The sequence below is a fragment of the Manacus candei genome, unplaced genomic scaffold (genome assembly GCF_025592945.1).
Source record: "Manacus candei isolate 608988 ecotype Guabito, Panama unplaced genomic scaffold, ASM2559294v1 h1tg000142l, whole genome shotgun sequence".
Taxonomy (NCBI): domain Eukaryota; kingdom Metazoa; phylum Chordata; class Aves; order Passeriformes; family Pipridae; genus Manacus; species Manacus candei.
In genome coordinates, this window is record NW_026138190.1 from 401,960 (window position 1) to 419,123 (window position 17,164).

At 56.9% G+C, this 17,164-nt stretch overlaps 1 protein-coding gene across 1 annotated transcript in view; it reads right to left on the reverse strand.

Moving 5' to 3' along the window:
- LOC127462867 (hydrocephalus-inducing protein homolog) overlaps window positions 1-17,164 on the reverse strand; it is a 131,371-nt gene that overhangs the window by 43,859 nt on the left and 70,348 nt on the right. The window contains exon 68 of the mRNA XM_051771804.1: window positions 16,876-16,932. Within this exon, the coding sequence (XP_051627764.1) occupies window positions 16,876-16,932 (57 nt within the window). The remainder of the gene's footprint in view (window positions 1-16,875; window positions 16,933-17,164) is intronic.

The window sequence follows — 17,164 nt, forward strand, 5'->3', positions numbered from 1 at the left end:
GAGCTGCCGCCTGAGCTGATGATCTCCTGAGCAGTCCAGACATGCAGTCACTGTCCCTGTCCTCTATTGCCTCCCTTTCTTGTTGCAGGACCAGAAACGACTGTGTTGCTCTGCTGGGCTAAGGCGGGGCAGGGAGATGGGGGGACCAGGGAGGGGCTGGTCTGGGCAGTTCCAGTGACTAGAAAACCCCAATGTTCATCTGAAGTGTAGGAGTGGGCAGGGTGGGAGCATTACAGGGCTGAGGTGGCTCCAGGCTCTGGGAGTGGTAGCAGGAGCCCAGGGAGACACTGCCTCTGCTGCAATGAACTGCCTGTGTGTGTGCCAGGGAAGGACTCGTGTCTCTGAACACCCCCGTGTGTGCATCAGTCCAGCTCAGGGTTGGACACCTCTCAGAGCCCTGACACATTTCTCTGTGTGACTCCAGGAAAACCCCCGCTGTGCCAGGGAGTTACCAGATCCTTTGCTGTCACCCTCCTGGTGTCCTGTGTAATGATGAAACTAGAAAAGGTGATCATCATACCCTGGTAATTTTCTAAGAGGAGAAATGTCACTGCCGGAAAGAAGTGTCACTGCTGGAAAGACGTGTCACTGAAGAGGTGAGAAGAGGGAACATCATTGTTTCCTTCAGTCCGTTCCACAGCAGGTTCCCCTGGAGCCCCAGGGACACCTGCGGGGAACCCAGAGGGGCAGAGAAAGGGCTGCCTTTGGCTCTTGCTGTGCTGCTCAGCTGGGCCGGGCTCCTGGTACACAGGGAAATCCTGGCAAGTGGGCAGCACTGCAGAGAGACAGCTCTGCCCAGGAGCAGCTCCTCTGCACAGCCCAGCAGGGCCGAGGGCACTGCCTGTAGGCACGAGAGAAGAGAAGAAAGGCAAAGGGAGGTTAAAGGCAGCAGAAAGATGGGAGGTGTTCAGCTGAGACACAACTTGGGGACACAACTTCACACTCCTCTGCAGAGTGAGTCTACAGGTGCAGGGCAATGTCGCTTGTGTTCCTGGAGGAATCTCCTAAAGCTACCACATCCCACAGCCTTGCGCATCTGTCAGGACTCTCCCAGTTTCTCTGTTGCACAGGAGGAGGATGTTCTCCAGGGTAGGCCTTCCCTGCAGCACCATCAGAGGGACAGCACAGGTGGGCTCCTTCTCCCAGGGATGGTTGCGGGGTGGGAAGGTGGCGGTGCAACCGGGGGTGCCCGGGGTTGTCCTGCAGAGCAGGGTCCCTGTGCTCCGGGGTTCTTTGTGCCAGGGCAGGGACTTTGCTGCCTGCTGGGGTCAGGTCTCATCCTGCCTGGGTAGTTGCCCACCCCTCTGCAGGGAGAAGCTGTCGGTGGGTGGTGAGAACCCCAGCAGGAGCCAGGCAGGTTCTTCCTGCCGTTGGATGAGGTGTGTGTGGTCAGGGCTGTGGGAGGTCAGGGCTGCTCCCAGATCCAGATCACACCAGCACATTTCCAAGAGCACTGTCAAATGGGAAGGACAAAGCACAATTATTAGGAAGGAATGGAACTTTTCTCAGTCAGTGTTTTCAGTTTCCTACTCCTGAGGAATCTGGGGGTTGAGAAATGGAAAAGGTGTGTGGCTGGCTCTCTGGGGTGCAGACAGGCATTTCAGTTGGGGAGGGGGACCGGAGGTCTAGCTTGTTTTTGGCTGTTAATCCTGGGGAGCTCGACCTCCCATCCTGCTGGCTGCGACCTGCCTGACTGTCCCGCCCGCCGGAGCTGCTGTGTTTCATCGGAGAGTTTTTGCTTGCCTGCGGGAGAGGAGGAGGAGTTTTTTGGAGACATTACCACCTGAGACTGCAGTGAGTCCTCGCCACTTGAGACAGAGGTGAGTTCCCGTGGGACTGTGCTGCCTGCCTTCCTTGTCGCCCCCACGGAGGCGAGGACCCCCCTCATCTCCTTCTCGGTTTCCCCACGCGGTCCGGGACCGCTCTCTCCGGTCCCCTCTTCCCGCGGGTGACTGACGGAGCCCACAGCGCCCCCTGCCGACCGTGACCGGGCACTGCAGGTCCTACAGCTCCAGCGGCCCAACAGCGCCCCCTGCCGACCGTGACCGGGCACTGCAGGTCCTACAGCTCCATCAGTCCTACAGCGCCCCCTACCGACCGTGACCGGGCACTGCAGGTCCTACAGCTCCAGCGGCCCAACAGCGCCCCCTGCCGACCGTGACCGGGCACTGCAGGTCCTACAGCTCCAGCGGCCCAACAGCGCCCCCTGCCGACCGTGACCGGGCACTGCAGGTCCTACAGCTCCAGCGATCCCACAGCGCCCTCTGCCGACCACGACCAGGTACTGCAGGTCCTACAGCTCCAGGGGTCCCACAGCGCCCCCTACCGACCGTGACCGGGCACTGCAGGCCCTACAGCTCCAGCGGCCCAACAGCGCCCCCTGCAGACCGCAATTAGGGCTGTGCCAAAGGACAGAGGAGTATTCTTTTAGACTTGTTGTTGTGGTGGTTGTTGCTGGTGTTGTTTTGTTTGGTGTTACTGGTTTTTTTTTTTCTTTTTTGCCAACATTCATATATTTCTTAATAAAGGGTTGTTATTTCTTCTGTTTTTCCACATTTACCTCGAGTAAAGCCCCCTTAATTTGACATTACAATTGCAGAGAGAGAGAGAGGAGTTTGGTCTACTTCACAACTCACCCTCTTTAGCAAACAGTCTAGTCTCTCTAGACTGAGACATTTTTGGCCATGTTGGACATGTTGGACATGTTGGACATGTTTGGCCATGTTGGACAAGTCACTGAGACTCCTAAGCTGTAACTTGGAATGCACAAGTGCTTCTGTAAGCAACTTCCTAAAGTGCTTTCGGTCTCTGCTCTGCTTTTGACAGAAGCAGCATCACTTCTGCTGGACCCATCTGTTTTTTCTTTATCTGCCCTTTTCCACCTGCAAAAAGAAAAGTTGCCCAGTCAGTGCGCTGCAAACAGGCAGGTTTCTTTCAGGCCACAGTGAGTGCACAGACATTCGGATGGAGTGGTGACAGGGAAGTCATGAATGGATTTCTGATGTTGAGTCTACTGTTTTGAAATCAGAAAATGTGCTGTTGAAGTCATCGTTAGCCTTTGAGAGGGAAACAGGAGAAAAATCGGATAAATTTGTTGCTAAAAATGAGCTGCTTCAAACTGAGGTTGACCACCTTCAAAGTCTTGTTAAAATTTGGATGATTATGAAACAGTCAACTCACGGATTACCCCCATCAATACTAGACAATGCCCGCAGTATAAAGGCATAAAGCCCTCCCAGCCCCTCCAGGAACCCTCAAATCCCATCCCGGTCCCACAGGACACTCCCAACTTCCCCTTAAACCCTCCGAGGCCCCCAGACTGCCTCCCAGACCCACAAAAACCCACAAGATGCCCCCAAACCCCTCCCAGTTACCTCCAGCCCTCCCAGGACCTTTCAAACCCTCTCCTAGTTGCCCCCTTCCCCTTGAGTATGCCCCCAAACTCTCTCCCAGTTCCTTCCCACATCCCCGACGATTCCCCAAAACCCCTCACAGCTGCCCCAATCTCCCCAACCTCCCTCCCAAACCCCCAAACTCCCCCAAACACCTTCCCAGTTACCCCCACGACCTCCAACCCCTTCTCAGCCTCCCCATTCCTTCCCAAAGCCCCTCCCAGTTGCCGGCCCGTCCCCCAGGCTCGGGTGAGGAGGTGCCCCAGGCTGACGGGCCCACCCAGACAGGGGCGGTTCCAGCAGCATGTCAGGAGCCACCCCCTGCCCCAAAAGCTCCTGCCCGCCCTGGAGCCACCTCAGCTGCCCCTGCAGGGGAGAAATCCAGGCCGGAGCAGAGCAGGGGGCAGGGCCGGGCTGAGACCTCGATGGACGGGGGCACTGGGAGAGCAGGGGAGAGACCACGATGGGCTGAGAGGGCACTGGGGGAGAGGGGAGACACTGGGATGGGCTGCGGGGGCACTGGGAGGGAGAGGGGAAAGTTTTTTGCCCCTTTCCTGGGCACTTGAACACCCTCTGCACCCCCGTTCCCGGCCGTGCCGGCTGTCCTTCCCCCCCATCAGGGGATGCTGCCCAGTGCAGCCTGTGCTGTGGGGAGCACGCACACAGGGAGCACCCAGGGGAAGGGGGGCCCATCCCACCCCCCTTTCCCTCAACTCCACCCCTTGCCCCTTTCTTCCCCCTCCCCAGGCCTGTGGCCCCGGCTTGACCCATGTCTGCGATCGCAATGTCTACACGAACGGGGTCTGTGTCCTGCTGGACCCCCAGCTGAGAACATGGCAGGAGCTGATGCCTGGATACCAAGGTGAGGAGCCCGCCCCAGAGATGGTCCCCCACCCCATGGAGAACAGGGTCACCTCATGGCTGACCCATGGTGGCCATGATGCTTGACCCTGGTGGTTGACCTGTGGTTGACCCAGGGCTGACCCATAGGGACCATGGTTGACCCATAGAGGCCATCATGGACCCACAGTGACCCTGACTGACCCATGGGGCCATTGAGCCATTCCCTGTGCCCCCCCTACCCCGGTGCTGACCCCCCAGTGGCCCCCCCTGACCCCAGGCTGCCAGCGGGGCCCGGTGGACCTGGTGTTCCTGTTCGATGACTCCAGCAGCATGAGCACCTCCCAGTTCAAGGCCATCCGGGACTTCATGGTGGATGTGATGGAGAAGCTGCAGAACACCTCGATCCATGTACGCCCCGGGTGGGCGTGGGCAGGGGTGGGAGTTCAGTGGGGTGATGTGCAGGGGGAAATGGCGTGGTATGGGGCCTATAGGGGCAGTATAGGGGATGGGGGCCATAGGGGGCACTGTGGGGGATGGGATCTATAGGGGGGACTATGGGGACTATGGAGGCACTGTGGGGGATGGGGGCCATAGGGGGCACTGGGGGGGATGGAGGTGGAGGCACTGTGGTGGCACTGTGGGGGCAGGAGCTATAGGGGGCACTACAGGGGGATGGGGGGATGGAGGCACTGTGGGAGGGGACTATAGGGGGCACTGTGGTGAGGAAGGCTATAAGGGGCAGTGTGGGGGATGGGGGCAATCGAGGGCACTATGGGGATGGGAGCTACAGGGGGTACTGTGGGGATGGGGTCCCTGGGGGCACTGTGGGGGCACCGGGGGCAATGGGGGACTATGGGGGGCTCTGGGCCCACGGTGGGCTGGACACTCAGAGCAGCCCCTGTGGGCAGTTCGGGGCGGTGCAGTTCTCAAACAGGGTCCAGACCGTGTTTACACTGAAGGAATTTGCGGCCCGGCCACAGCCCCAGGAGCTGCTGCAGGGGCTGGAACAGCACGGGGGCCTCACCGACACCTTCGCTGCCATCGGCTTCGTCGCGTGAGACATGCCCTGCCCCACAGCTGCCCCACTGCCCCCCGCTGCCCTCCATTGTCCCCCCCTGTCCTGGCCACCCCTTATGCCCCACACCATCCTCCACTCCCTCTCGCCACCCTGCAGCACTGCCCTCCTAATGCCATCTCCGTGCCTCACTGCCACCCCCACAGCAGGGCAGCACCCCCACTGCTGGCCCCCAGAACCACCCTGATCCCCATTGCACCCCACTGCCACTCCCCACTCCCCCTTTGCCCCACTTCTGCCCCACCCCATTGCACCCCACTGACTGCTGCCCCTGTGCACCCCTGCACCCCACTGCCAACCTCCAGCACCCACCTGTGCTCCACTGCTGTCCCTTGGCTGCTCCCTACCACCCAGCACCCCATTGTCCCCCTGCTGTCCCCCCACTGCCCCTCCTCCGCCTCCCTACTGCTCCACTGTTGCCCCCCTGCTACTCCCCCAGTGCCACCTACTGAGCCCCAGTGCTCCCCCAGCTGTGCACTGAGTGCCCCCAGTCCCCACTGCTGCCCAGAGCTGCCTTCCAACACTCTCAGCACCCCCTTGTCCTCTGAATCTGCCCCGTAACCACACCACAGCACCCTACTGCCACCCCCAGCCCCCAAACCCATAGTGACCCCCCAGCCCTCCCTGCACCTCCCACTGTGCCCCCAGCCCTCAATTACCCCCAGCTCCCACCACACCCCAAAATCCTCAATTACCCCCAGGCCCCACTATCCCCCAGCCCCTCAACCCCCTCCCTATCCCCCAGTGCCCCTGCCCCCCAGAACCAGCCCCGGTGCCCCCCACCTGCCCGGTGCTCCCCGCTGCAGCTCCATCAGTGCCCCATGTCTGCAGGAAGGAGCTGTTCTCGGAGGAGGCGGGGGCGCGGCCGGGGGCACGGCGGGTCCTGGCGATGATCACTGATGGTGACGCCACCGACCACGACCCAAAGGCCCTGGACGTGGCCGAGGAGCGTGGGATCCACCGCTACGTCATTGGGGTGGGTGGGCAGGGGTGTGGTCGTGTTGGGTGTGGCTGTGAGGCCATGATGGAGCTGGACATGGTGGGCACGGTCAGGTGTGGGTGTGGTTATGGTGGGACTGGTAGTGGTGTGGGCATGGCCATTGTGTGGGAGTGGTCATTGTGTGGGCATGGCCATTGTGGGAATGGTCATGACTGGGTGTGTTATTGGGTGGGAGTGGTAAGTAGGTGTGGTTGGGGTGGGTGTGGTCACAGTGGGCATGACCAGTGGTGGGTGCAGCAAGGAGTTGTGGTGGTGGGTGTGGCCGGGAAAGGGTTTGGTGGAGCTGAGCGTGGTGGGTGTAGTTGATGTGGGCATGGTCATGAGTGGGCGTGGTCAGGTGCAGCTTAGGGGTGTGGCCCTTTGAGGGTGTGGCAAAACAGATCACAAGTGGATGTGGTCATGGTGGGATTGGCAGACTGGCTCACGTGGGTGTGATCATAGTGGGTGTGGCCCTGGGTGGCTGTGGCTGCCCCATCCTGAGGTGCCGGGATGGGGAGGGTGCGAGGTGGGTGGAGGGGATGGACAACATCCACCCCCCACCCCAGCAACGCCCACCCCTCCCGGCACAGGTGGGGAACAACTTCAACAGTCCCGACACGAAGGGCTACCTGCAGCAATTCACCTCTGGACCCGGCTTCGTGAAGGTGCTCAAGAGCTTCGAGCGGCTCCGCGGCCTCTTCCAGGAGTTGCAGGCGTGGCTCTACGACATCGAGGGTACCCCGGCAACCCCCACTTCCCCAGTCAACACGTCCCCCTCCCCAGAAGCCCGACTGCAACATGGAAGAAACCCCAAAATTGGCTGGGGGTTGCACCCCACCTGCTACCCTAATTAACCCCTTCTTTCCCAATTAGCCCTTCCCTCACCCCAATTAACACCTCCCCCACCCTCAAGTCTGATACCCCCAGTCCCCTCTCCCCTAGTTAACCTTCCCCCCTCCCCTCTGCCCAGGTACCACCCAGCTGCACAGTTTCCACTCGGAGATGTGCTCCAGCAGGATCAGCGTTGATGTCATCCAGGTGGGTTGGGGAGAGAAGGGTTGGGGGAGAGGGGTGTCCTTGTGCTCACGTGACCCTCTCCCCCCTCCCCCCAGGGCCAGCGGGTGACAGGGGCAGTAGGGGCTGATAACTGGGCGGGGGGGCTGCTGGAGCTGCTGGAGCTGCAGGAGAATGAGACCTTCGTGCCTAATCCCCACCCAAAGGAGAGCAGGCCCGAGGGGTACCTGGGTGAGAGGGGTTAATTAGAGGGGAGAGGTTGATTAGGGATGCGGGAGGGATTATATGGATGGAGGAGGGGTCAATAGGTGTGGGGAACAGGAGTTAATTGGGGGAGAGGTTAATCAGGGGGATGGAGTGGGGGAGGGGTTGAATGTGTGGGACACGGGTTGAGAGAGTCGGGGGAGGGGCAGTCTTGTGGGGGGGAGACCCTGGGCTGGAGGGTTCAGCACGGGTGGGAAGTGGGATCATGGAGGGGGTTCAGACCCAACCAGGAACCAGGTGATAATGGTGACCCTAACCCAGGGTGACCATTGGGACCCCATCCCAAAGCTCAGAGTGACCAGGTCATCACACCTTGGTGACCACCTTGACCCTGGTGACCCCAGGCCAGGGACACGTGGTGACCAAGGTGACCCCAACCCTGGGGACCAGGATGACCCTGGTGACCCTGGTGCCCCACTGCCCCCCAGGCTACGCCTTGGCCGGGCTGCGCATCCCCAGCCGGGCGCTGGTGGCTGCAGGTGCCCCCCGTCACCTCTACGTGGGCGGGGTCTTCCTCTTTGAGGTCCCTGAAGCCACGGGGAACTGGAAGGTGCTGCAGACCCTCGAAGGGGAGCAGGTATGGGGGACAGGGTACTCCTGGGTGTCCCCACTCCCCCCACGTAACACAAGTGTCCCCTCACAGGTGGGGTCCTAATTCAGGGCCGCCCTCTGTGCCATGGAGGAGGACCCCATGGATGTCCCCACCCTCTCCCAGGTGACACGTGATCCCCATGGGTGCTCCCACCCCCCCATTGACACGTATGTCCCTCCACAGGTGGGGTCCTATTTCGGGGCCACCCTTTGCGCCCTGGACCAGGGTGGGGGGATGGTGGCACTGCTGGTGGGGGCCCCCAGCCACTACGATGGGCGCTGGGGAGGACGAGTGCACCTGTACAGGTGGGAGGAGGTAAGGGGGGCACCCCCACCCTGGGGTCACCACCAACCCCCAGAAGTGGGGGGGCACATGGCCAGGGACATTGGGTGACTGTGGTAACCCCAAGCCAAGCCCATGGGATGAGGGTGACCAGGAGGACCCCGACCCAGGGAGGGTGGAATGAAGGTGACCAGGGTGACCCCATCCTGAGGAATGTGGTACTAGAGTGATCAGGGGTAACAACAGCCAAGGGTGACCAGGACCAGGGTGACCAGAGTCCTGGCAAGACCGGGGTGACCCCCAACCAGAGATGTAGGGTCACCACGGTACCACCAACTTGGAGACCATGGGGTAACCACAGTGACCCCCACCCAAGGTCCATGGGATTGGGGTTGGCCGAGGGGATCCCCATAATGTCCTTGTGCCCCCAGGATGCCCTGCACCCCTCTGGGCAGCTTTATGGTGCTCCAGGTCACCCCTTGCGCCGTTTCGGGGCGTCGCTGGCCACCCTGGGAGACCTGGACGGTGACAACCTGCCAGAGGTGGCTCTGGGGGCCCCACTGGAGGACGAGGAGCGTGGGGCTGTCTACATCTTTTGGGGGCATCCCGGGGGAGTGGAGCTCCACCCCTGCCAGGTGGGACCTGGGGACAAGGGGGAGCAGACCCCCACCAGGGGAGGGGACATCAGGGGCTGAGGTGTCCTCTCCCCCCTCAGAGGCTGCAGGGGGACGTGGTGGCCCTGGGGCGTTTTTTCGGACAGGCGGTGGCCGGGGGCCTGGACCTGACGGGGGATGGGCTGGCAGACATGGCAGTGGGGATGGAGGGACATGTCGTGGTGATGAGGTGACATGGGGGGACATAGGGGACACAGGGTGGAGGTGAGGACATGGGGACATGGAGATGTGGAGGTGGGGACAGGGATGGTGATGGGGACATGAATGTGGGGTTGTGGGGAGAGTGATGGGGGCACGAGGTTGGAGACAAGGACATGGGGGTGGAGATGGGGACACAGGGTGGGGACACAGGGACCCAGTGGGGTTGGAGAGGGGAATGGAGATGTGGAGACATGGGGATGGGGACAGATGGTAATGGAGTCATGAAGGTGGGAATGTGGAGGTGGGGACATGGGACAAGAACATAGGGACATGAGACAAGGACATGGAGACACGGGTGGTGATGGCGGGATGGGGACATGGGGTTGGATGAGGACATGGGGGTGGGGACAGGGGGATGGGGACACAAGGGTGGGGACAGGGATATGGGGATGGGGACTGGGGGGTGGAGATGCAGGCATGGGGACACAGGGATGGAGACATGAAGGCAGCTGTGGGGACAAGGGCATGGGGGTAAGTCCAGGGGGGAAGGGCACTGGGGAGAATAAAACCATGAGAAAAGATGTCTTTTTTGTGTCCTGTTTACTTTTTTCCTGTTGATACATTGACATCAGCAATCTCCATTTGATAGTGATCCCAGGCACTGCCTAATTCAGTCTGAATAGATAAGAAAATCAAGACCCTTTATGTCTGACAATCCATCAGACTTTATCCCTATCCCCACCCCACCATTCCCTCATCAAACCCCTGGCACTCAAAGCAGCCTTGGGCAAATCTGAGTTCCCTCCACTCAAGGCTGGACCTGCAGGTTTCAGCTCCTTGGCACCAACTCCCACCTGCTTGGCTTGGAGAAAGAGCTGCACAAGACACAGAGGTATGTTCATTTATTGCCAGCAAGCAAAACCAAAGGAAGGCACAGCTCAATAAAAAAAAGAAACCCTTAACCTTCTGCTGTGTATTAAGTCCACATTGTCTCTACTTTGCATGATCTTAGACCAATGGCAAACATCTCTGTCAAGCACAGATCCCAAGATCCCCCAAACACTCCCTGCCCCGGATTCTGTCCATATTTTGCCTTTTGCACACAGTGAGTCACACACTGAAGTCACAAGATCCCTCAGTCCACAGAGGGAAGAAAAGAGAAAGCGAATGAATTTCTGTGTTGTGCAGAGCTAAATCTACACTCATCCCAATATTCTGGGCTTACAGGACCTTTATCAAACACATTCTGCAGCATCTGTTCACTGGGCAAACATGTGTGTGGATGGCCAGGCCCAAGGAGTGGTGGGCAATGGAGTTCCATCCAGGGGTGTTCAGCACTGGGCTCAGGGCACTTCAATCTCTTTCTCAATGATCTGCACAAGGGCATCGAGTGCAGCCTCAGGCAGTTCCCAGGGCACACCAAGCTGGGGGGGAGTGTTGATGTGCTGGAGGGCAGGAAGGCTCTGCAGAGGGATCTGGACAGGCTGGATCCATGGGCCCAGGCCACTTGGAGGAGGTTCAACAAGGCCAAGTGCTGGGTCCTGCCCTGGGGTCACAACCACCCCAAAGCCCTGACCATGCCCTGCAACTGGTCCCCACAGCCTGTCCTGTGTCCTTAATCCCTCCATTTCCAAGGACTCTGTGGGACAAGGGAGCTCTGTGCTCTGGGTACGGAGGGAGCTCCAAGTGCCACTGGAGTGGGAACCATAACTCCTCAGGTTTGTGTTCTTTGGGAGGTCTGGAACTGGTGAGACTTAGAGCCACAGAAAGTTTCTCTTCATTGCCCACAAAAAAAAAGTAAACTCAATACAATTTATGAACATCCCAGCTCTTTCCTCAGTTTTCCTCAGTCACAGTGAGCTGGAGAATGCCCGTCCTTGATGTCCTGGTGCCACAGCCCAGGGTGCTCCTGGCCTCCCTTGCTGCCAGGGCACACGGCTGCCTCCTGCCCAGCTCCCTGCCCAGCCACAGCTTCTGACAGGGCTGCTCCCAGCCAGGCAGCTCCAGCTGTGCCATGGCCAGGCTGAGTCCCCTGCAGGGGCAGACACTGCCATTTGTCCCTCGGGGATTTCAGCAGGTTCCTGCCCAGACGTGCTCTTCTCCTCCCTGAAGCCCTTCCCTGAGCACAGAGGCCTGAGAGACCTTTCCAGGAAAGACTCAGGCAGAGAAGCCATGGAGTCCCTGAGCAGCACATCAGTGTCTGCTGGAATTAAACCCCCTCCCCATTGCACAGCAGCCCTGCATTTCCCTCCCCACAGCCTTGCCCAGGGTAGGCTGCTCTGGGCAGTGGCACCACAGCCCCAGCCCCTCTGGGCACAGCAGCAGCTGGAGCTCCAAGAGGACTCAGCCCCAGCTGGGGGAGAACGTGCTTGGTAAAAGGGAAAGGAGGCTCCGGGTGTGCCCTGCTCTGCTCTGCAGGAGATCCTGAGAGCTCTGCAGCCCCTCCTTGCCATCCCATCCCCTCAGGCCAGCACAAATCCCTGGCCCTTGTGGTCCTCCAGAGCTCTTCCAGCTCCAGGCACAGGGCCCATCCCAAAGCTGGGGCAGCCAGAAAGCTGTTCTCATTTCCTGATCAGTCCTGCTCTGCTCAGGAAAGGAATCTCAGACAAAAAGTTATTGCGGGTTCATTTATGTCACTCACATCCAATATGAGACTCCCCAGTTAGACTAAACCTCTCGGACACATGAGATGGGGGCTACTGAAAAAGGAGGGAATGTAAACATGACCTTTTTTTTAAAAGAAAACATCAAAAGCATAGAAAATAAAAAAATGTACATAAGACCTCATTGTTCATGGGAGTTCTGGCACACAGTGGGAGCATCGTTCGGCAAACAATATTCTACAATTCAACATCACGGACTGTTCTGACCCAAAAATCAAATTCCCTTGAGGTACACAGAGTGTTACCCCATCCCTCTGCATCATCCACCAAGTCCACCCAAGTCCTTCAGTAGAAACAATCCCAAGGGTGGGTTTGCCTTTGCTTAAGCCAGGACTAATCCAAACTGTCCTCCCCAACATATTCCTCATATGGACCACAGGGATTTTATCCCCTTCAATGGTACAGAGAGGTTCTTTTTAGGCAGGGCCAGTTCAACTGGTAGAGTTAACTAACTAGGTTTGTGTGATGCCTTAAAGCTTCTTGGATTTTTTTTTTTTTTTAGATTTTAAAAGTAGCTGTGTAGTAAATGTGGATGTTAATGTAGCTGTCCTTGCAGAATATACCATCCAAGGAGTCTTTCTGTTGTGCCTTTTGCAACCGGACATGCCTATCTCGTATTGGCCTTTTCAGCCACCAACACACTTGCAACAAACGTGGGTAGAGCCCTTCCCAAATCATTGTTCGCGAAGCCCAGCCATGATGATGATGATGAACGTAGCTGTATTATATGCCACCATTTAGCATAGTAGTTTACACAGACTCAACCCTATTACCCCATTTTATATCAAACTTTCTAAATTCCTTTAGCGTGTTTAGACTTGTTTTCAAGGTCGAATTGTAGAAAAACACCTCTATTGAACAACATCCCACCCTAGGCCTGGACAACAAGGTCCCACAACAGACAAAGCAACCTTCCAGCCCAGAACTTTGGAGGCACTCCAAGGACTGTATGAGCTGTGAAGAAGAGAAATATGAGGAAGAAGGGGTCCCAAAGGCCCCAAACCCAATTCCCCAAGGGGCGTGTCAGGGGCAGAACTGGGCAGAACTGGGGGGTGGAGAGTTCTGGCATTGGAGAGACCATCTTCTAAAACTGTAGAACCATTGCCTGGGAGGGCGCGTCGTGTGTGTTCCCCTGGGCCTGTGGGCCTGATTAAAGACCCGCCCTTTTTAGCTGATCTTAGACACTGAATTGGCCTGGAGTTTTATCTCTTGAGCTTACAGGATTAACTAACTGGGTGGCTTTTGCTAAATGCACATCCCAAGGTTTGAAGGTCCCACTGCCCATTGCTTTCGAGGTGGTTTTGAACAGTCCACTCTACCATTCAACTTTCCCAGAAGCTAGTGCCTGACAAGGAATATGATCCATCCACTCCATGCTGAGCTCTCTGGTCCAGGTGTGCACAAGGTTGTTTTTGAAAAGAGTCCTGCTCTCCAACTCCAGTTTTTCTGGAGTGCCGTGGCTCCTTGATTCCATGAGGTTGCACTGTTTCCCAGTGTTCTTGGGCTCCATAAGGCCCTCCAGTGTCACAATGGCCCACTGATTCCATTGTTTTCCCCCATGTCACAATGGACCCTTGATTCCATGAGGTTCCCCAGTGTCACAATGGTCCCTTTGACTCCAGAAGGCCTTGCAGAATCAGAATGGCCCCTGGATTCTGTGAGGTTCCACAAGGTCACAATGGACCCTTGAGTCCATGAGATTCCACAATGTCCCGTTGGTTCTCTTTGGTTCTCAAAGGTTCTGTGATGTCACACTGGCCCCTTGATTCCCTGACAAAGTCCTGGGGTCCTTTTGATTCCATGAGGTTCCAGTGTCCCATGTTCCCTTTGGTTCCAGGAGGCCCCAGTGTATTCCAATGGCCCCTGGATTCCAGGAGATTCCACAGTGTCCTGGGGTTCCCTTGTCTCCCTGACTTTTGGCAGTGTCCCGTGCTCCCTTTGTTCCCAGGAGGTTCCTTTGTTTCCATCAGGCCCTGCCACGTCCCAGACTCCCTTTGGTTCCATGAGGTGCTGCAGGGTCACAATGTCCCCTTTATTCCATGAATTCCGCCATGTCCCAGGGTTCCTTTGGTTCCATGGGGTTCCACAGTGACAAAACTCCCTGGTTCTTATCCTCCCAAAATTTGTGGGCCCATTCTATCCCTGCCTGGGGTGGAGCACCATTGTGTTTCTGCAGGAATGGATCCATGGCCATCCTGCCACTGTGCCAATTTAATGCTGCAGAAATGTCACTGCAGGCCTGACACTGGATGCAGGAACAGTCTGGGAACTCCAGGTCTGCTCACATTCAGCAGAGCATCCCAGGGTGCTGACCCTTTTGCATCCCAAGGTGCTGTGTAAATAATTTTGTTTCATCAAAAAATATACATTTTTTGTGACGTCTACTTTAAAATCCTCCTGCTTAGCTAAACTACAAAACAACTCTAATTAGCTGTAGAAGCCTGGAAGGCATGAAGACAATTAAAGGAAGGGAAATAATTTGGGTTTAGATGTTTTAATGGTTCCCAAGGTGTGTTTGGAGCTGCATCCATCATCCTGAAGTACTGAGAGGAGACTGAAGAAGTTGCTCAAGAAGTCAGAAGCCAAACTCCAAGTCCCTTGAAACATTCCTGGGCCCCACTGAGGGCAGGCACTGCCAAAGCCTCCCCAGGGACTCCTTGGAGCAGCTCCTTGGAGGCCAGGAGTGCAGGCAGACCAAGGCTCTGGGCAGGCCCCTGCAATGCTGAGCAAAGCCTGCCTTGGTTTTGTGGAGCACAAAGGCCAAGGGCTGAGCCCCAGGCCCTGGCCCAGCAGATCCTGTCCCTCCCGGCTGGCTCAGGGCTGTTTGGGGGGCACTGGGATGGGAGGGGGAGGAACAACAAAGGCCCAAAACTGGGCAACCCCTGCCAGGCTGCTGAGGGAGGGGCGAGGCAGAACCCAAGTGCAGAACCTGCCAGGAAAGTTGCTTGTGGTGTCCTGAGTGGCAGAGGCAGCTGCCAGAGGCAAGGGGACAAAGGCCTGGGTGCCTTTGGGCCTTGCAGCCCTGCCAGAGCCCTTGGCCATCTCTCCTGCAGGCTGTCCTGCCCTGGCCCTGCTGCTGCTCTGGCCTTGCAGGCTGCACACACCCCTCCTGCTTTCCCACCCCCTCCCAGCAGCATTTCTAGACCCTCCCTGATGTCTCTGCACCAGCTCTGGCTGTTCCCTGGAACACAAAGCTATGGGATGATCCAGATACTCTCTTGCTGACCTCTTACATCACAAGGCTCCCTACTGTGTGTGTCATAGGTTTACTTGTTCTAAAAAACCAAGGGGGAATTATTTTTTTCCCCTGCATTGCTGTAAAAGAAAGATGTTGAAGGATGGAGGAGGAAGGTGTTTGCCTATGGTGATTGACATACACAAAGGAAATAGCTAGCAGACTCACATTCCAGACTGATAGCCCTGAGAAGATGGGGGGGGGGGGGAAGGAGGAAGTGAGGAGGGTTGTTTTTTTTTCTCTCTCCTTGAGAAATGACACTTCACTTTTGCCCTGACTGTAGGGAGGGTATGAGTTGGAGGGGTCCGAGGTTCACTTTGTTCTCGGCCTGGTCATCTGACTGTTTCTGGCCCCGGTTTGTCTTTGCTTTCCTGCACCCTGTTCTGCCCCCAGCCCAGCTTGGATTTCATCAGAGAGGTTTGACCCACCTGCAGAGGAACCCTTTGGGGAGGAGGTCGCCCGCTCCCTCCTCCACTCCTGTGTTGGCAGTAGAGTGTGTCCATCGATGGAAGATGGGAAATCCCGGCCATAGCCAGCTGCAGACAGCGTGAGTTTCGTGGGAAGAGCCCCCTTTTTCCCATTTTCCCTTTATCTGTGTGTGTGGGGGGGGAAATCTCCATTTTCAGCTTCTCCCTCACCAGAGTGGGCCCAATAGCGCCCCCTGCCGGCCACCACAGAGCACTGCAGGCTCCGCCCCTCCAGTGCTTCAACAGCGCCCCCTGCTGGCCGTGGTTAGAATGGCGCCAAAAGGCAGAAAATGCCGAACTGTTTCCTTTTGGAAGGGCATTTTTGGGTACAGGATTATTCTGTGGTTGTTTTCTTTTTGTGTTCTTTTGTTGTTCTGCTAATGTACATATATCCTTTAATAAAGGGCTGTTATTTTTTTTCTTTCTCCATACTTCCTCAATTGGAGCCTCTTAATTTTGGTTTTACAATTGCTTAGAGAAAGGAGTTTGGTCTTCCTCATAACTCATCGTCCTTGGCAAAATACTTCAGTCTCTTTAAATCAAGACAGTTGGGAAGTACCTTGGCAACAGAGCAAGGGACAGTGAAGGCTGAACCTTCCAGTCCCAAGGAAATTTGGATTGTAATAATTACTGAGGCAATGGTAGCGCTTCCCTTGGGCTACGGTTCAGGTAGGGAATGCTGTCAGGGGATAACTGATCATTGCCACTCTTGTCCTTCATCCCAGCCTTTAGCCAAGCAACTGGAGTTCCTGGTACAGTCAGTGCTGCTCTCACATTAGTCGTGCAGAGTTCCTGGTGTGACCAAGGGACACTTCACCACCCCACACAAAGGCCAAGGAATGGGAATTCCTAAGAGAGCAGAGCAGCCTGCGGAGGAATGGGGGTGATGTCTGATCACAGCTGCTTTCCTGGAGATGGCTGAGCCCCAGCTCCAACCAAGCACCACACAGACACCTGCTCACTCCCCTCCTGGGGAGGTGGGAGAGAACTGGAAGAGTAACAGTGAGAAAACTCGTGGGTTGAGACACAGTTTATTAGGTAGTACACAGATGAGGTAGAGATGGGTATTGGGGTTTGAAGAGTAGCTGGGGAGGTCTCTGCTGAAGGCGGGGAAACCATGAGCAGGAGAAGCCATGACACAAATGGTGTCACTCTAATTTTGGTGACCGCTGCACCTTCTTCTTGGGTTTGTTGCTCTGGGTTTTACCTTTTTGTGGTGACGTAGAGCGTTTCAGATCAGCCTTCGGCAAACAGCCTTTCCCCATCACAAACACCCGTGGGCTTTTCTGAGATGGCTTCAGGTTAGGAAGTCTAGGAAGAAAGGGACATTTCCAACCAGCCAGCTGCTCGCCTGTCTCTTCAAAGAGCACACAGTGTCACATCCTCTCTCCATGCAAGCAGCGAGCAGCAAATGAAACAGAACTGCATTCCCTGCCATGGAGGTAGCAGAGGTGGAAGGGCAGAATCACAACCAGTTATGGGCCTGGGGACCAACTGTAGCACACGGTGTTCCAGGTAGAGAAGGAGGCTGTGCTTGTCCCAT